Source organism: Microcaecilia unicolor, chromosome 14 (assembly GCF_901765095.1).
Source record: "Microcaecilia unicolor chromosome 14, aMicUni1.1, whole genome shotgun sequence".
NCBI lineage: Eukaryota > Metazoa > Chordata > Amphibia > Gymnophiona > Siphonopidae > Microcaecilia > Microcaecilia unicolor.
The window spans coordinates 45,600,060-45,620,265 of record NC_044044.1 but is presented as its reverse complement, the minus strand read 5'-3'; the positions used below and the strand labels follow the sequence as shown (position 1 = coordinate 45,620,265).

The 20,206-nt window shown below is 48.3% G+C and overlaps 1 protein-coding gene across 1 annotated transcript; it reads right to left on the bottom strand.

The window, feature by feature from the left end:
- Nucleotides 1–1,948: 1,948 nt before the first annotated feature.
- Nucleotides 1,949–19,932, bottom strand: RAB25 (RAB25, member RAS oncogene family). The gene is made up of 5 exons (XM_030187485.1): nucleotides 19,621–19,932; nucleotides 9,070–9,265; nucleotides 7,051–7,247; nucleotides 5,351–5,431; nucleotides 1,949–3,308 (listed from the first exon to the last, which is right to left on the bottom strand). The coding sequence occupies exons 1-5, from the start codon at nucleotides 19,658–19,660 to the stop codon at nucleotides 3,172–3,174; spliced, it is 651 nt and encodes a 216-aa protein (XP_030043345.1). The 5' UTR covers nucleotides 19,661–19,932; the 3' UTR covers nucleotides 1,949–3,171.
- Between the last annotated feature and the right edge of the window lie 274 nt (nucleotides 19,933–20,206).

The following is a 20,206-nucleotide window of genomic DNA, read 5'->3' as shown; positions in this document are numbered from 1 at the left end:
TACTTCGTGGCTGTGAATGTAAGACCCGTGCCCACCCAGTCCACTTCTAGGCCCACCCAGAAATTGAGCTCTGGCTATCCTATTGGCACAGACCGTAGAAGTCTGCCTGGCCCTGGTCCTACTTCCTTACAATGCTACAAGTAGTTATTTTGAGAGATGAATCCAAATTAGTTCTGAGAACTGTTGGAGGAGTGATTGATATGGTGTAATTTGTTTTAATTATGAATGTTTGATTGTTACTGGCTTTGGTTTAAAGCAGGATATAAATTTGGAAAAATAAATACAAATACGTAAATGCTGATGGGACATTTTTTTTTTTTTTACCTATACATGAAAAACTGGGAAATATGCATATATTTTTCAGGTCCGCCCAAAACATGATTCCTCTTCAAAACGGGGTCTACACAAATATTGAATGGCTTTTCTACAATCACCAGCTACACACATATAGCCGTTTCCACATGTAAATCGGATTGTTACACTTGCAAATTAACGCCTAACCCTTTTAAAAGAAGCACCTTAATATACAGAGGACACTGGTCACATTGTTCTGTTCTAGGTTTTATTAATTAAAGCACCAGGGTATAAAAAGAGGAAGAAGGTCTGTTTCATTGTATGTCAAACACAAGTTTAGCTTATTCAGCTCTGGTGAAATTCAGGGGTCAAGACGTTCAATGAACTAAGTCTTCTGTTCCTCAAGGTTCAACAGGCACACAAGCAGGTGGTGGTGGTGGTGGGGGGAAGCTCATCTGTCTCACTGCCTAGGGTGTGGAAAGGGAATGCCTTAGGACTCCCATTCCTTAGCAGTGGAGCCAGACCAGCTTTTCGCTCTGAGCTAGATCAGGAAGGAAGAAGTCATCCTAAGCTTCAGTTCACAGTCAGTGTACCTGGGCTTTGAGGAAAGGCCGGGATGCCTCAACCCGCTCTGGAATTGGAGTCTTCAGCAATGCCCTTGTCTGGTGTAATAACTGAAGCCCATCACTGCTTGCAAATCCTATAGGCAGGGAAATTGGGGATGTTCAGTCATCGGAGAATTGGAAATTCCACTGCCGTTCTCGCGTCGCAACAATTTTTTTTTTTTACATGTGCGTCTCTTTTGCATTTTTCTTCCACACCCTTGTACCCCCCCCCCAAAAGTTATGTACTCTCCCTCCCTCTCCAAAAGCTGTAACACGTCCAGCACCTCCCCCCCACCCCCCGCCAGCTGTGTAATAGGAGATGGACAGCATAATTCTAGCCCTAAAGCAAAAAGTGAAATTCTGCAAAAACATATCCCCTACGTTTATGAAAAATGTCTGCCGTTTCCGAGAGTCTCTCTCAGTAAGATAAAACTGTAGGTGCTGCTGTAGTATTTAGAGGTAAGAGGTGGGATCCCTAGCTCTGGGGAAGCCAGGGGTCAGATGTGTAACTCTCAGGGGTCAGGAGGATAATCTACAACTTCTGGATTTCAGGGACTGGGCTCTCTATCTCTGGGATATCAAGGGTGGAACCTCAGAGAACCACTCCCTGATCCCATTCCATGATCTTCCTGGAGGCAGACACCCTGCTCTCTGAGCAGGGCCGGCTCAACCGTCAGGCAAGACTAGGTGGTCACCCAGGACAGCAGCTTCTTGGAGGCAGCCCCAGTCAGAGCAAAACATCAGGTTCTGCCAGTCAGAGACTCAACGAACTGTCAGTACTTGGATCAGCCACTGTTGGAAACAGGATACTGGCATAGATGGACCATTGATCTGACTCAGTATGGCTATTCCCGGGCCTCCAGGGGGGGCCTGGCGCCGCAGTCCCCTCCACCCGCCCCCCTCCGTCCACCACCAGGCTGGGCCCCCCTGAATTGAAATCATAGCGTGAGCGCCTCACCTCAACCTCACTCCGTGTGGAAGAAGTGCAGCAGTGGCAGTCTGAGGGCAGTCCTGAGGGCGGGACACAGGGAGGGAAGGCCCAAAGGGAGGCGATCTGCAGACTGCCGCTGCTGCGCTTCTTTTACATGGAGTGAGGTCGAGGTGAGGCACTATGATTTCAATTCAGGGTGGCCTGGCCCGGTGATGGACGGAGGGTGACTGCCAACGCCGACCTCGGGAGGGGGGGGGGGGGGGGCCCGGGGGCGGTCTTGCCCCGGGCCCAGTCTCTCGGCAGCCCTGTGCATTTGTATAAGATTTTTGTGGGATGACCATGCTTGTTGAGTTTAATTATCACTAAAAGTTAAGTTGGGGGGTATAAGGTTGAAGGTTTGCCTACGGTACCCACCACCCTTACACCGGGCTCTGCCTGCGGGTTGTAGATCCTGCCTTCTGACCTTTTCAGACACAGATCCTAATTCCTCACCTCATCCTCTGACCCTTCTAGAGACACAAATCCCATCCCCTGACCCAGCACCATCTGGGTAGTCCATGGCAGTGGGTGGGGGTGGGAGGGTGTCCTCTCCAAGGTGGCAGCCTGGGGTTCATCCTGTGATGATTGACCGTGCTGAGGTTAAGATCATCTTTAATAAGTGGCAGCTCGGTACACTCCCCCCTTCCCTACCAACCTGGTGCCCTGGGCAGCCAAACATCTCGTTCTCCCAATGACCTTTCTAGAGCTGCAGGTCCCCTTCCTGACCTCTGAGCATTACAGATGTAGACTTCCCCATACTTACAGCTCTGAGGAGATCAGAGGCTGGGATCTGTAACGTTCAGAGGGCAGGGTTACTTTCTCACTGAGACCCCTACAGAAGTCCAAATCAACTCATGCATAAAAGACATTAAAATTCAAGAAACAAACACCGCAAACTGTTCAGCCCCCGGAAACCGTTCCTAAGTGAAAATTTGGTGCTATCCTTAGGGTAAAACTGCGTAGCAGCAAAAAGATCCATTAACTGCTAAAACTTCACATTGGCCAAATCATGGGGGGAAAAGGACTTGGTCCAGCATGAAGGTGCTGCAGTACAAGGAAGCTTCCATTCCCCTCCTGCAACTGAGGCTACTCCAGGCCAGGGAATAGCTTTAGCCCACAGTGCCGCACCTCCTCAGCTGTGGGGCAAGTGAAGCTACACTGCAAAAGCTGGACTGGCTCCGAACTGCTATGCAACTGGAGTCTTAGCAAGAATCCCTGTTCAGGTGGGTGATGGAGGTGCTGGGGGACTTTTGCTCGCCAGTTTTTCATTTGACATCTTTTTTTCAATGTTCTCCTAATCTCTCAGATGTTTCGGCAGCAGGTCTTCCGCTCGTCAGGGTTCTGGGAGGCAGGCGCGCTGGAGGCGTTCTCCTGGCCCAGGGACACCGTGTTGCTCTTAGCTTGGCTTGGTTTGTTCTTTGACACCTTCTTGAAAATTTCTGGAATTGAAACAAAAACACAAAATCCCAAGCAAGTGATAACAGAGGAAGGAAAAGATCTGGGGGTTTCTTGGTTTCGTGAGCCCCTATGGGGAGCGCCAAGGCTGGACATGCCGAGCTAGTTCTGGTATTACATCCAGCAGTTTCAGGTGGGTGGTGTAAACCCAGGACTGGATCACCATGTCCCTGATGAGCACCGACACTCAATTTAGAATATTTGATGCACTTTTAAGTCTCCCAGGGTGTTGTGTTTAAACATAGAAACACAGACTGTGAGGGCAGATAACAGCCGCGTGGCCTACCAGCCTGCGTATTTCCCCTTCCTGAAATAGCAGAAAGCCCTGCACAGGGCCAGAGCTCTGGAAGCTCCAGCAAGCCAGACCTTAACTCACTGCCTTTTGCACGGCCATTACATCACTGGTGATAATGATGGCGTATCAAACATCCCCTCCCCCAGTTTTTCAATACAAGGGGCCTCTAAGACATTATTCCACAGATATCTGAAATATGGCCTCCTGGATTTCCATCCTGATGCTAATGAATTGGAGATTCTTAAATGGGAAGCATGCAGGGCCTATGTGGTGGCTTGGCAGCAGGAGTTGGCCGCGGCCCTGTGGTGGTGCCAGTTTACGGCTCTGCAATGGTGAACACACTGGCTCTGCTGTTCATGGGGGGTCACAAGATGGCTGACTATACAGTAATATTGCAAATGGACCTGCCTTGTGATTCTGTGTAAGGTGCCTGAAACATTTCTGGTGAGGCATGTCCTTAAATTGTGAAAACTAAAATTAAAAGCAATTTAAAAAGTATTGTCCATGTTGGGAGGCTTTATTGAAACAGAAAAGTATAAGTCAAGGCCCCCAAATTTCTTTAACCATTCCAGCAATGCAGAAGGCCATGGGCTCCAATCTTGGGCTTGGCTTCTGCTCTCTGGGTTGGCCGGGGATGAGGACATGCTCATGGAACTCTTCGGGGGGGGGGGGGGTGGAGGGAGTTTCAGGCATTATTCCATAGTGATACTGTGGCCAAATCCAGGTTCTATTTCATCCAGGTTCCGCAGGGCCTAGTGATTTGTGACCCCCAGCCCAGCTGAGGAGAGTCACTGTGATGACTAGACTACAGCTGGGAGTGGATATGAAATTGGGACAAAGTCCCTGGCTCAGTGGTTCCGAAACCTGGTCCTGGAGGCATCTCAGCCAATCGTGTTTTCAGGATACCTGCAATGAATATTCATGAGAGAGATGTACACACAACTCTCTCTCATGAATATTCATTGTGGGTATCCTGAAAGCCTGACTGGCTGGGGTACCTCCGAAACCAGGTTTGGGAACCACTACCCTGGGCGGTCATGAGTTTAGACCAGGGGTCCTCGGGACACACCCTGCCAGTTGGGTTTTCAGAAAACCCACAATGAATATGCATGAGATAGATTTCCATGCACTGCCTCCACTGTGTGCAAATCTGATTCATGAATATTCATTGTGGGTATCCTGAAAATCCGACTGGCTGAACGTGTCCTGAGGACTGGGTTGAGAACCATCGGTGCATACTTTTACCTGCAAAAGGGGAAAATTTCTAAAACAAACTAAAATGTTTCAAAGTATGATGCCCGATTATGCATTTTTGTAGGATTGTTGTGGGATCATCATGACTGTTGAGTTTAACTATCCAAATCTTGTGATGTGGACCTGACATTTAATTGAAGGGAGGGGGGATAAGGCTGAAGATTCATCTAGGGTGCCCAATACCTTTGCAGTGACCCTGGAAGGAGACGAAAGACTGCTTCCCCCATTTCTGCTAGGAGTATTATTTGCCCCCACTTCCCCTTCATTTGCCTAGGGGAGGTCTCATCCTGTAAAAGAATTATCAGCTCTACACTACAAATTTTCATGCAACCTTCATGGAGGCCCTTCAGAGTCTCTGAGGCCTCCATGATGGAGATCTTCCATCATCCAGCCCTGCTGATGCTGAGTTGAGGGGTGTTCCTCATTGGGTGAGAGGGTCAAGCGTGAAGGGATAGGAGGGCCCGGCCTTCCGCTTACCTGCCAGCACGGTTTCAAAAGCAAGCTCTACATTGGTACAGTCCAGTGCAGATGTTTCAATAAACAGCAGCCCGTTGTTCTCTGCAACAAGAGAAAGGGACAGTGCAGTAGGGAGGAACACTGGAACAGGCCTCAGTGACCCAGGTTTATTTCCCCTGCCTCGGGCCTTAGGTCCTATCCAGATTACCCCTAACCCCTTAGTACCTTGGCTCTGGATGTTCACTAACTAAACCTGAATATATTCTGGAAATACCGCTGAATTGGGGTGGGGGTTGTCAAAAAGAGTTCCCTTCTCCTCCCTTGGACTCTGTGCAGAGCAAGGCCCGACAGATGTACAGGTTGCCTTCCCCAGTACTGCCTGATCAATTTTCTTAAATCTTAAATACACACATCTTCCCTTGACCCATCCTCACCTCTCCCTAGCAGCTACTCCTCTGGTTCCCACTGTTCTTCAGGGCCGCCGAGAGAGGGGGGTAGGGGGGACAAAATTCCAAGGGCCCGGGGCCTCACTCCTTCTCCTGCTCCCAGGCCGCCGGCGCTGTAGTCCCTGGTCTCCACCTGTCTGCCCTCGGCTCCGTCAGCGGCCCCCTTCTGTCTGCCACCGGGCCCCCTGCATTTGGAAAAGGGAGAGTCTCTAGCTGGCAGCGCAGTGCCTCGTGTCTGTTTGAGAGCAGCAGATCGCCTCGGGCCTTCCCTCACTGTGTCCCGCCCTCGTCACGCCCTCGTCTGATTAACTTCCTGTTTCCGCGAGGGCGGGGCACAGTGAGGGAGGGCCCGAAGGGAGGCGATCTGCCGCTTTCACGCAGCCGATTTGAATGCAGGGTTCCTGGTGGCAGACGGAGGGGGGGCTGTCGATGGGGCTGGGGGTAGGCGGGTGGAGACGGGCGGCCTGGAAGCAGGAAAGGGAGGCGACAGTGGTAGCGATGGGGGGGCAGTGGCGGCCTTGCCCTGGGCCCGGCTCAGTCTCTCAGCGGCCCTGCTGTTCTTATACATCTAAAGAAAGGCCTTAGATGGTCCTGGAAGCCCATGTGCCCTGGTTCAAGGAACCAATCCAAAGGGCCACAGCCTAACTAACTTATTTTTAATGTTAATCCTTTTATATCTTTCCACCCAAGCTCTGTTGTAACAGGTTCAGGCCTGCTTTTGCTCCATTGCATGCAGGGAGTTGTAGTTCTGAATTTTCCCTTTGCATTAGCTAAGAACATCAGAATTACAACTTCCTGCATAAAATGGTGTGGTAGCCATGTTAATCCACTTTTAAAGGTAATAAATAAAAACAAAACAAAAAAACACTTATTTCTGATCTGAAGAAGGTATTGCCTTTGAAAGTTAATAAAAAATGTATTCAGTTAGTCCAATAAAAAAAAAGGCATATTTAACTCCCTACATAGAATCTGGGGAAACCAGGACAGGATCAGCCCATTTGGCTGAGCTAGGCCTCAGGTCTGATCCAGTATAGCAGCTCCTATGAGCCATGGCTCTGAATTCCTGCGGTATGTTTGAGTTTCTTCTTAATCGGTGGCACTGTGTGACCCTGGAGAAGATAACGGTGCATCAGTTTATCCTGCTAGTTGAGTACAAACAATATCACTGCCCTTCCCTCTCTGATAGTTTCTAGGGTGCGTATTATGTTTGTTAATGACAAAGCATGGTGGGATCTTGTCTGCATCGATATCATGGCTGTGTGGAAGCAGCAGTACCTGCATACATCCTGGCTTCCTCAGAAGGCACTTCTCGGGCTTGGTCTCCCAGATCCTTCTTGTTCCCGACCAGCATAACAACGATGTTAGCATCCGCATGGTCATACAGCTCCTTCAGCCAGCGGTCCACACTGTTGTACGTCTGATGCTTCGTGATGTCAAAGACCAGAAGAGCACCGACAGCGCCTCTGTAATACCTGCCAGGAGAAGCAAGGTGGGAATAGTAAGAAAGACAACACTTCTTTCAGTGCAACGTCCCATGACACAGAGGCGTAGCCAGATTCAGTATTTTGGATGGACCCAGAGATAACATAGATGGGCCCTTCCACTTGCCCCTGCCAAAAGAAATATCTTGCAGGAGATATTTTTTTAAATTACAGATTTTATTCATCAACCCTGCATCTCCCCTCCTCTTCTCTGCAGCGTCCAAGCATTTTTGTTTTTGTCTCTGAACCCCGTCCTTCCCTTGCTGCTTGCACCATCCCTGCAGGCTTCCATCTGCCGCGTGCCCATGTCCTGCCCTCACTGACATCATTGCCTGTTTCCTGTCTGAAGGGACGTGGCAAATGGAAGCCAGCGCAAGCAGCAAGAATGAATTGCTGCAGGCGCCGAACATGCCTGTATGGTACATCGGGGAAGGATGGGGTTCAGAGACAGAAGCTCAGATGCCGGGATGCCGCAGAGGAAAGAGAGGAGAGAGCAGTGTTGGGCTGCCACTGGGTAGGCCTGTGCCCATCCAGGCCCACGCCACTGCCACGACACCAACCCAAGACTGACCATAACTCATCATCATCATGAGAGGTAAATCCAGTCGTCTTTTTAGTTCCTCCCCATCTCCCCTCAATTCACATCTCCACTTAGTCTGTAATTTGAGCCAGTACTGACCCAGTGTCTCAGCATGGTGTTACTTTCCCCTCTGAACCAGTACTGACCCAGTGTCCCAGGATAGTGTTAGGAAACACTCTTCCCTCTGAACCTCTGAAGGAAGGGATCCTCAGGAGCTTAGCCTAGAATGGGTGGCAGAGCTGGTGGTTGGGAGGCAGGGCTAGTGCAGGGCAGACTTATACGGTCTGTGCCGGGGCTGGTGGTTGGGCGGTGGGGATAGTGCTGGGCAGACTTATACGGTCTGTGCCAGAGCTGGTGGTGGGAGGTGGGGCTGGTGGTTGGGGGGCGGGGATAGTGCTGGGCAGACTTACACGGTCTGTGCCGGGGCTGGTGGTTGGGCGGCGGGGATAGTGCTGGGCAGACTTATACGGTCTGTGCCAGAGCCGGTGGTGGGAGGCAGGGATAGTGCTGGGCAGACTTATACGGTCTGTGCCAGAATTGGTGGTGGGAGGCGGGACTGGTAGTTGGGAGGCAGGGATAGTCCTGGGCAGACATATAGGGTCTGTGCCAGAGCTGGTGGTTGGGAGGCGGGGATAGGGCTGGCCAGACTTATACGGTCTGTGCACTGAAGAGGACAGTACAAATAAAAAAGTAGCACATATGAATTTATCTTCTTGGGCAGACTGGGTGGACCGTGCAGGTCTTTTTCTGTCGTCATCTACTATGTTACTATGTAACCAGTACTGACCCAGTGTCCCAGCATGGTGTTAAGAGGACATTCCTCCCTTTGAGCCAGGACCCCAGCATTATGATGTTGGGATCCCCTGTTCTCTCTTAGATAATACTGAACTATTGACCTTGTGTGATACTAGCAGGCATCTTTTCTTTCTATACCAGTACTGCACCAACCCTCCCCCCCCCCCCCCCCCAAAGTGGTATTACAAAAACTCATTCTTGCAAAGAAACGTTAACCCTATGGTCTTGCAGGCACTATATAGATCCCTAGGCACGTTTCACTGTAATAGGGGTTGCTCTAACTAAGGCCTTTCTCCTCCTGGAATTTCCCCTGTGAATACAGAAAGATATTTATTCCAGTGCATCTGAACCAATAAATGGGAATGGAACGGAGTTAGAAGTATTGCGTCAGCGGCCTGCAGGACCAGGGTAAGAATTACTGAATGGCAAAGTCCTTACGCAGATGTGATGGCGCGATAACGCTCCAGCCCCGCCGTGTCCCAGATCTGCGCCTTGACCATCAAGCCATCCAGCGTGACAGTGCGTGTCGAGAACTCGACCCCGATGGTGGTGCGGCTGTCGTGGTTGAACTCATTACGTGTGAATCGTGACAGGAGGTTCGTCTTCCCCACACCAGATTCTCCAATCAGAACCACTGTTGGGGCACAAAATTGAAAAGTAGAATGAGAGTCTGAGAGACAAGCTCTGAAGGTGAGTCCTGTGACGTCTGGCAACCGAAGTCACAGCGAAGTCTCAGAGCGTACAGATAGGGATCTGGTATGAACTCACCCCTGCAGTAGAACATTATTACTGATGTTGAGAAAAGAGAACTGATGGATCATCTCAATTCTGACAAAATTAACAGAGGACCAAGGTGAAATATTTAGACCCTGGGTAAGGGCTGTCACTTGTGGGCGGCCGGGCAATTTCTCCAGCCCCAGCCCCATTGACAGGCTGAGCCTCAAAGATGGCTGCCCGTCCACCCTTAGCAAGGGCCCGGCCCTATTGTGACCGACCAGCTGTTTTTCACACGTGGCCCTGCTTTTCAGCCCCAACTGATGTATGCAAATGAGGCCCCACATCCCCATAGGCCTGCCTGTGTCCTTAGCCAACTGGAATTGGAGGGGAGGAAAGAAAAATACAGCTAGATTGTCAATGCTACCCCTGTTTTTATAAGTTGTAATGGCTGAGACACCTAGATTCATAACACGCCAAGTCCACCTCTAATAACTTCTGTCATCACTATCGATAAGCTGTTATCTCAGTGCCTACTTCACAATAGCTCCAACACTTCCGTTGACTAAGCTCCTAACAGATCCCTGCTTTAAGTGTATTTTAATGGGACATTGGCAGTGATGTAAATCCTGATTGCAGTCCCTGAAGTGTGTGTGTGTGTGTGTGTGGCGGACGGCACAAAAGAAAGAGGCCCACTCCAGCTGCTGCTCATTCTTATAAGGTTAATTCCATCCCCTCCCCTTCCCATTCTGGGGCCCTTAATTTGAACATGTCACCACACGTGGAGATTTCTCCAATGAATGTTCCACTTTATATGTTTTCAAAGGTTGGTACACGGAAAAAGGAGCTAGTACCCCCCCACCCCCTTTCCAGAATATGACCACCAATCCTAGTCCTCAGATAGCCAGATGGCTATTAACCCTGAAAGGATTTCCATAGCAGCATCTGGACTTTATGTAAAACCAATTCTGTCCAGAGCGTCTATGTGTGAGGACTTTCCATTTTCTTCATGTAAATAAAAAGAATAGATAAATTAATGAAACATTCTGAAAATACTGGCTCAATTTGCAGGCTAACAAAGTTGGCCAAAACATCATTTAGCTTGCAAACCTCTTAGTTGGCCTCTCCCCTGTGGAAAACAGAGAACACTTCTTCCTGATTGATAAAAGGTTGGAATCCCTTCCCCCCCCCCCCCATCCCTCAGCAAAAAATGGGGGGAAAAGCAAGGCGCAGTGCCCCCACGGGTGCACGGAGCCGCCTATAACATGGCGCCGTGCCCCGACGAGCATGCGCACCGGTGCCAGCGGGGTGTGAGCGAGGCGTGGCAGGCATGTTCCCGCCGCCCAAGGGCACCCCTCTGGTAAGGGCGGGGAACTAAAAGGGGTTTAAAAGCCCCTGGGCGGAGCCCAGACGACCTCTTCAGGCATCCATCTGGGCACCAGCATTCTTGGTTGCCTATGTTAAACACTTGCTAAATCCTTGACTTGCTGGGCTGCATAATCAGAGTTTGCTATTAAATAGCTCCTCGCTCCTGATAGCATCATACGGGCTTTGTTTACACTTTCAGCTGAATTTCAGACCTTGTTCTCCAGGAGATGGGCTGGCTTGGCAGGAATCTCTGAGCAGCCTGGTGAAAACCAAAAGAAGAAAAACACACCCTACAAAGTCAGCTTTCATTGAGCTCCCAGTCTGTCACCAGACCAACCTGCTCGTAGAGCCTGTAGCTGGGCCACAGTTTGCCAGCAACCCTCCAGCTGGCTGTTTCGCACAGAGGGCTTGGGCCTGAGCCCCAAAGGGCCACAGCCGATCCTCTTATGATGTATAATGGGGATGTTTTTTGCCAAAGAGAGTCAATGGGTACAACCAAAGGTACTTCCTCTGTCCCTGGTGGACTCACAATCTAAGTATTTTGTACCTGGGGCAACGGAGGGTTAAGTGACTTGCCCAGAATCACAGGGACCTGCAGTGGGAACTGAACTCAGCTCCCCAGGTTCTCAGGCCACTGCACTAACCATTAAACTCCTCCATGAACTGTCATAAGCCCCACTGCCCAATTTTATCTGAATTGGTACAAATTGATTTGGACATGGCACACCCCAGTGCAATGCACAAGGGTTGGTCATATTCTGGGGAAAAAAGGGAGGGGGTGTCCTAGCTTATTTTTCCCTGTACCAACCTTTGAAAACATATTATTTTTATTTGTTGCATTTGTACCCCACATTTTCCCACCTATTTGAAGCTCAATGTGGCTCACATAGTACCGTCAAAGGCGTTTGCCCAGTCGGTTGATAACAAATACAGGTTGTATAGTGATCGATTGAGGCATATGTGGAGGATAGGAAGGGATGAAGATTGCGTGAGATCCAGTACGATCATTAGTCATGTTATGTTCCTGGGTGAAGAGATTTACGTGGGGTCGTTGGGGTAGGCCTTTTTGAAGAGGTTGGTTTTTAGTGATTTCCTAAAGTTCAGGTGGTCATGGATTGTTTTCACCGCTTTTGGGAGGCCATTCCATAGTTGTGCGCTTATGTAGGAAAAACCGGATGCGTGAGTTGTTTTGTATTTCAGTCCTTTGCAAATAAAGTGGAACATTCGCTGGAGAAATCTCCATGTGTGTCAGTAATGCATAATGCACACAATGGGTGTCAGTAGATGGATAATGAACAGTGACAGAGAATAAGCATGATACACTTTTCAGGGAAGGGAGGATGAAGGGGGTGGTGGAAATTTCTGTAAAGTGCCAACTGGGTTGCTCTCACTTATAGGGATCTGGGATTCTGTACACCAGGAAAGGAACAGGACTATCAACTCATGTCACTCAGGTCATTGTGGTTTCAGATGGTAATCAGCTTCACTACTAACACACCAAATGGAGTTTGAACCTCCAAGAGATGACAGGCTCTGTATCCCGGTGTCTATCCCTTGAGTCCTCCAGTCCTGGAGGTGACAGGCTCTGTATCCCTGTGTGTATCCCTTGAGTCCTCCAGTCCTCCAGGCAACAGGCTCTGTATCCACGTCTATCCCCTGACTCCTCCAGTCCTAGACGCAACAGGCTCTATATCCCTGTGTCTATCCCTTCAGTCCTCCAGTCCTAGGGGTGACAGCTCTGTACTCCTGTGCCCATCCCAAGCCCTCCAGTCCCCTAGATCCTACCAGAGACTAGGAAAGTGAAAGAAAATACAAATCTGATGGAAATTGCAATCAAGGCATGTCAAAAGACTGATAATATTCTTAAAAATCCCAAACATTCCACACCAGAAAGCAAGGTAAGGACCTAGAATTGGAAAGTCAGCTGGTAAGTGTGAAGTTTCTTTGTAAACAGAAGCAACTGATAAGGGTCTGGGAGGAGCAGTGTACAGAGAAGTGCTGTGGCAATAGAAACATGAGGGCAGATATGGTCAAATGGCCCATCCAGTCTACCCTTCCTCAGTAACCCTAACTTCTCCTTTTCCTAAGGGATCCCATGTGCCTGTCCTACACTTTCTTAAATTCTGACACAGTCTTCCTTGCCGCCTGCACCCATGAATACAAGGTGTGCAGAAATGCTTGTTCTTACAAAACAGAGGGGGGTGGGGGGAGTTTGGTGAAGAGATTCCCTACCTAAAGGGTGTACCGCAGAACTTTCCAAACCATGGGTTGGAAGCCCAAAGGGGGTCACAACCTTGGTGGGCTCTGCATAGATGCATCATTATTCTGCACCTCCGGGGGGGGTCACACAATTTCATTTGCCTGCAGTCATGAGGTCACAGGCACAAAAAAAATGGGACGCACTGGTTTACAGTCTAAAGACCACTGGGCCCTGCATAAGTACATAAGTAATGCCACACTGGGAAAAGACCAAGGGTCCATCGAGCCCAGCATCCTGTCCACGACAGCGGCCAATCCAGGCCAAGGGCACCTGGCAAGCTTCCCAAACGTACAAACATACGTTTGGGAAGGCTGAACTCTTACCAGATGATTATCACCTAGATTCAGCTAAGACAGTCCTGCTTTTGCCCCACTGAATGCAGGGAGATGTAGTCCAGACTAACTCTCCAGACATGCAACCAAGTAAGGACAGGATCAGCTCAACCTGTCTACGACATGTGTTGCCCCTTGTTCATTTGGCGCTTTTTTTCCAGACAGGATTTTCCCGTGCTTGCAGGACTGAGAGGCGGATGTTTCTGATTTGCAAACCCCTGAGGCAGGCGAGTTGTCACCGAAACACGGCCCGTGTCGAGTCTTTTTGTATTAAGTATCTACATTGTCCTGCATCTGAAGGCCCCTTTGTACTTTCTTTTGGTCTGTTTCATCGGTGTGCTTCAGACCCTCTCCTTGCTTCTGCAATCTAGGAACAGCTGCCAAGTTACACAGCTTCAGTAGGGAGATATGAGGCCAGTCCTGGATTTCTGATAATCCTATTCTGGTGCATTATGGGACCAGCAGTGATTTCAGGGACAAGAAATACCGCAATGCAATAAAATTTGAGTTTAAACTCAGGACTGGACCAAAAGCCTCCCTCCTGGAGTTGGATAACTTGGCAGTAATAATAGATCAAATGATGATTTCCTCCCACCCTGTTCTTTGTGGCTTCTTCCTGATCTTTTGGGCTTCTACCCACCATAATCCTTCATCTACTACGACCCTTCCTTATTGCTAATCCCCTCCCACTTCCTCCTGAGCCAGGGCTCCCTTCAGAAGCCTGAAACCATGGGCTCTAAATCCAATCACTAGGTGTCACTGATGTGCAATGACTGGGCCTCCCTCCCACAGCAGCTGTAAGTGGTCCTTCCATAGCAATCTCAGCCCCACTGACCTGGCGCAGGAATCAAATCCAGGTTCCTCTATACAGAGAACACAACCATCAAGAAAAACCAACACCAACCGCACCCCCCCCCCCCCCCCCCCCCACACTCAGTCACTAAATTGGGTAAGGGTAAACTTTTATATTGGTACAAACAGCATCCATTATAGATCCTTGGAGAGCGGAAAAATGTGACCACATAGCTTCAGGTCCTCTGAGATAAGCTAAGCCAGTCCTGGTTAATGATTAACATGGTGAAACACCTTCTTTTCTTACAGAAATGTGGCCAACAAGTCAAAAGATACAACAAAGGTAAAACCAGGATTGGCGCAGCCTGCTGGAGTGGACCGATGGTTAGTGCAGTGGCCTGAGAAACCAGGTTCAATTCCTACTGCAGCGTCTTATGACTCTGGGCAAGTCACTTAACCCTCCATCGCCCCAGGTACAGAATATGTACCCGCGCTTTGATTTTAACCACAGAAAGATGGTATATCAAATCCCATCCCCTTTCCTTCCTGCTGACCCAGAGCTATCCAGTGGCATAGCCAGACAACTGATTTAGGGTAGGCCTGAGCCTAAAGAAGGTAGGCCCAAAATTTTCTCTCTATCTCTGCCCTCCTCCCTGACCAAAAACTTGCAATCTGGGCAGCCGGTGGTATTATTCCCAAGCCACTTACTACTACTTATCATTTCTATAGCGCTACTAGACGTACGCAGTGCTGTACACTTGAACATGAAGAGACAGTCCCTGCTCGACAGAGCTTACACTCTAATTAGGACAGACAAACAGGACAAATAAGAGATGAGGGAATATTAAAGTGAGGATGATAAAATAAGGGTTCTGAACAAGTGAATAAGGGTTAGGAGTTAAAAGCAGCATCAAAAAGGTGGGCTTTTAGCTTAGATTTGAAGTTGGCCAGAGATGGAGCTTGACGTACCGGCTCAGGAAGTCTATTCCAGGCATATGGTGCAGCAAGATAAAAGGAACGGAGTCTGGAGTTAGCAGTGGAGGAGAAGGGTGCAGATAAGAGAGATTTACCCAGTGAACGGAGTTCCCGGGGAGGAATGTAGGGAGAGATGAGAGTGGAGAGGTACTGAGGAGCTGCAGAGTGAATGCACTTATAGGTCAATAAGAGGAGTTTGAACTGTATGCGGAAACGGATAGGAAGCCAGTGAAGTGACTTGAGGAGAGGGCTAATATGAGCATAACGACACTGGCGGAATATTAGTCATGCAGCAGAATTTTGAACAGATTGAAGAGGAGAGAGATGGCTAAGTGGGAGACCTGTGAGAAGCAAGTTGCAATAGTCTAAGCGAGAGGTGATAAGAGTGTGGATGAGGGTTCTGGTAGTGTGCTCAGAAAGGAAAGGGCGAATTTTGGTGATATTATAGAGAAAGAAACGACAGGTTTTAGCAATCTGCTGATATGTGCAGAGAAGGCGAGGGAAGAGTCGAAGATGACCCCAAGGTTATGAGCTGATGAGACAGGAAGGATGAGAGTGTTATCCACAGAAATAGAGAATGGAGGAGGAGGAGGCAGAGGGATGCCAGCCAGGGTTGCCAGATTTAAATAATTTTTCCGACCCAAACTAGCCTCTAAACCCGCCCAAAAACCGCACACCCCGCCCCCGCCGTCATCAGCTCCACCCCTGATGTCAACAGCTCCACTCCAATGTTAGCTCCGCCCCTGTCAACAGCTCTGCCCCCAATGCCAACAGCTCCACCCCTGATGTCATTAACCACGCCCCTGCGGGGTGAAAAACTGCAGCCGGCGAGGAAAAAAAACCCTCCCAACGAAAAAGAAAGCCGCCCAAAAAACCGCGACCCGCAGCGGGCAAAAATTTCCCGCAGCGGGTCGCGGAAAGCTGCCCAATTGGGCAGGAAAACTGCCCATCTGGCATCTTTGATGCCAGCTGCCCAAGTTGCAAATGTTCTGGCCAGGAGATCTTTGGTTGGTGGGATTGGTGCTCCCTTCTGTGGCTGGTGGGGATCCCCAATCTTGGGCCCTGGCCCTGCCATGTTCCAGGAGGGAGACGTTTTGGCTAGTCATGGTTTTGAACTTACATTCTAAAGTAGTGTCCCTGATTTTACCCATTGAAATCAGTGCTGCAGGCCCATAATGCAACAGGATAGGGTAGTCAGAATCGAAGATGGTCTTGAAATCTCCTTCCTGGAGCTGGGTAACTTGGCGTCTCTATTACTTTTTTTCCTACAGTGAGATGTAAGTTGAACTCTTTTTCCTGACTCCCTTCAACTGTTTACGTTTATTCATGCGTTTGATATACTGTTTTACCAGAGTTTGATCAAAGCGGTTTACAATAACATAAAATTCATACAATTACTGGCAAGGAACGCCATTTTAATTGATAGGAAAGTTGACATAATCAAAACTAGAAAAGAAGGGAGCGGGAAAGCTCAGAGAAAGGGGCAGAGGAGGGGAACACAGATAGATTGCTCACTAATCTTCCAGACCTAACAGAACTGGGAGGAGGAAGGGGAAGAAAGTTATAGACTTAGGGATCCATACGCTAGCTCAAGAAAATATTTATTTTATGATATTTATATCCCACATTATCCCAAAAACAAGCTTGAATTCAATGTGGCTTACAGTTTAAAAATCCAGTTTGAATTTCAGTAATAGTGAAGTGGCTGAGAGAGTAACAGATGTGGGATTTCAATTTTAAAAAGGAGAGTTCTGATCTAATATACTTAGGCAGATCATTCCACAGTCTAGGAGCTAAATACAAAAATGCAGATATTCTGATACTTTCATAGCAGGCCTTCTTAGGTACCTGAAGAGCGAGATGGTGACCATCCAAAGAACATGATGAACTTGCCAGGGTACACAGAATAAATCAACACATGTACATCCACTGCATAAATCTATATCAATCGTATTCTAAAGCTTAACGGACCATTGGAGGGATCTTCCACTAGGGGTAACCTCTATTGTGAAAGTAGGTGGATCACCTTATTTCGTCATCAGTCCGATAGCGTTCTTGAATTTCTTACTTATTGTTATCATCAAAATCATCAATTTTTACAATACAAACAAAATCGAAGATTTTGATGATAAAAATAAGTAACAAAATTCAAGAACGATATCGGACTGATGATGAAAATAAGGTGTTCCACCTACTTTCGCAATAGAGGTTACCCCTAGTGGAAGATCCCTCCAATGGTCCGTTAAGCTTTAGAATACGATTGATATAGATTTATGCAGTGGATGTACATGTGTTGATTATGTCTCTCCATGTTCAAGTGTGAAGCGCTGCGTACGTCCGGTAGCGCTATAGAAATGATAAGTAGTAGTAGTAGTATATCAAGAATTCTGCATAATTTAAGATCAAGATAGCTGTGAGGCCTCGTGAGTGCTTATGGAAGGGGTGTACGGAATAACCATACTTGACAAATAAAGAGTTCCCAACTAACAGACCTTAAAAGCCAGACATAAGATCTTGACTTGAGTGCGAAATTTGATGGGTAGCCGATATAAAAAGCATAGTAAAGGAGGGGGGGGGGGGACATGAACATTTCTTTTAGCACAAAAGTGAAAACCGGAGCAGCGGAAGACTGTAGCTCACTATGTATAAAAGTACACACAGGAAGCTTAGCGTAGCCAGTAAGGCTGTTCCAAAAATCAACAGGGGGATGAAAGAAAGATCAAATCCTTTATTCTTGAGAGTACCCGACACGGCACCATGTTTCGGCTAACTGCCTGCTTCAGGGGTCTTAATACAATCTGTTAATGTCTTTAAACTTATGTAGATAAAACACACGCTGTCCTGAAAAAGATGCGAGGTTGAAAATGGGGTGAAATAATCCAAAAAGGATGTATAAACGCCGCAAACCAAAAGTCGCGGCATTTTTGGATTATTTCACCCCATTTTCAACCTCGCATCTTTTTCCATGGCCCCCATTTCTTCTGCGTGGTCATCTAGTCTGTTCTCTGCCTCCTCTACTCTGCGGCCGGTGTCCGCTCTCTCTCCCCGTAGTTCGGCTCCCAGGGTCTCCAGCTTTGTCCGCACCGCTTTTATATCTGTGCGGATCTCCGCGTCTCTGCATCCCCTCTCGCGTTCCCGTTGCTGTTCTTCGGCTGTTGCTCCTCTCTCTAGCCGAGTTTAGGCTTTTTAAATCGGGGGAATTTGCTTATTTCGCTGCGGGACCATCGGAGCGCGGCTCTTAAGCGGCCATCAACTCTGATGACGTCACTTCCTCCCAACCTCGCATCTTTTTCAAGACAGTGTATGTTTTATCTACATACTAGTAAAACATGCCCGTTTCTGGCGCAAATGAAACAGGCGCTAGCAAGGTTTTCCTCCCGAACCCCCCCCCCCCGCTCACCCCTTCGGCGTTGTGAAGGCAGTGACCGCCATTGTTGCGGTCCTCGTCAACGCACGTCAACGCCACCTTCAGTGTGCTGAGTCGTTGGTTGTGAAGCCACTGACGCCATAGCTCCGCCCTCGACGTCATCATGTTTGACGCGAGGGCGGGGCCCCAACACAGTGATTTCGGTGGCTTCACCACCACGAACCCTTCGAACCGGAAGGAAGTGCCTGGAGGAACTGACAGTGACATCAATGTCCTCAGAACGTTGAGGGTGAGTTTTATTATATAGGAAGTTTAAAGACATTAACAGATTGTATTAAGACCCCTGGATAAAGCACTTAGCCGAAACACGCTGCCATGTTGGGTACTCTCAAGAATAAAGGATTTGATCTTTCTTTCGTCCTCCTGTTGATTTTTGGAAGAGCCTTACTGGCTACACTACTCTTCCATTTCTTTTAGCACGACATAAGAAGACTGGAGTAGCATAAACCGTATCAGTGCACGTGAAGGACATCTGCAGAGACATGTTCTTTGGGAGGCAGACCTGTCACATATTTGGGGCAGAAGATTAGAGTACAAATATGCACCTGCTATCTCTTTCTATATGATTTTGGAAACAGTACTTGTTTTTTAAGTATGTACATATATATTTCTAAATGTGGAACTGCAATTCCACGGAGGAAGCAGAGTTATGTCTCTCTACATACATTTTATTAATAAATTAAAAACTTGGGGGGGGGGGGGGGGTGCAGATTTTTACCACAGGCACCAGTCTCAAAACCACACCCCTGCATGGGAAAAAAAAAACCAACGCAGCACTGTTCACTTGTCAGTAATATTTCACAGGATAAAACACACCCTGGACTTCCTCTTCTATTCTCCCTCTGCAGTGATCAGGTGTGCTAAAACCACTGCCCTGTAAGCTAGCTAATGAAAAATACACCAGGCAGTGAAAAACCACACAGAGGTAAAACAAAGTCTCACCGGAGCTCTCCTCTGATAACTTTTAAGTACATTTCTCTGAGAAGCTGGCTGCAGGGCTTGACCGCCCTTTGAAAGGTGGAGCTCCAGGACTGAATGGCTCAGCCGAATTATAGCATGCAAATTTTAATCAAACTGAACTTTCCTTTAACAACAGCAAGAAGAAAGCAAGTCAGATGTACCTTTAAACACGAAGTTATAGTCCTCGTCCTCGGTCCCCATGTTCTACATCCACTCCGCTTTTAATCACCAACTTCCTTCTATCTCATAGAAACACCAGTGACTCTAATTCCAGCCAGCAGGAAAACAGAAACACACATACAGAGATAAAGGTAAAATGTCTTCAGTCCAGAAGCAAATAGAGCCAGCGGTCTCTCTGAAACTGGAAGAGAGGGTGGGAGATTAGATTCTGGAGCTTTGGGAGGGGAGAATGAGGGCCTGTAGCCAGGAAGAGATGGCAGGCTGCTGAGAGCAGGTGAAAAGCAGTGTGAGTCAGTGGGTGGGTCCCTGGGGCTGACTCTTTCTCCCTCAGACTGTTTGGATAGGTGTCACTGTACTGGTTGAACAGGTAGGGACTGTCTGTTGGTTAATTAGTACTGTGAAGTCCCTGCCAGCACCAGAAAGATGTGGGAGATAAGAGGCTACAATGTTAATTTCCAGTTCAATATGCATCCAGTTTTAAGGAGCATTTCCAAAGCCACTGGAGTTACAGATTCCAGCTCTGTGGGGTTGTGAGAGCGGGCAGCTTCCTCGTCACTTAGCCCAAGT

Excerpts from the sequence above, each read along its gene's own strand:
- RAB25 (XM_030187485.1), bottom strand. The coding sequence starts at position 19,660 with ATGGGGACCGAGGACGAGGACTATAACTTCGTGTTTAAAG. Across the intron at positions 5,432-7,050 it reads GGAAGCCAGGATGTATGCAG|AGAACAACGGGCTGCTGTTT; the intron begins GTACTGCTGCTT and ends CTCTTGTTGCAG. Across the intron at positions 3,309-5,350 it reads TTTTGAAACCGTGCTGGCAG|AAATTTTCAAGAAGGTGTCA; the intron begins GTAAGCGGAAGG and ends TTTCAATTCCAG.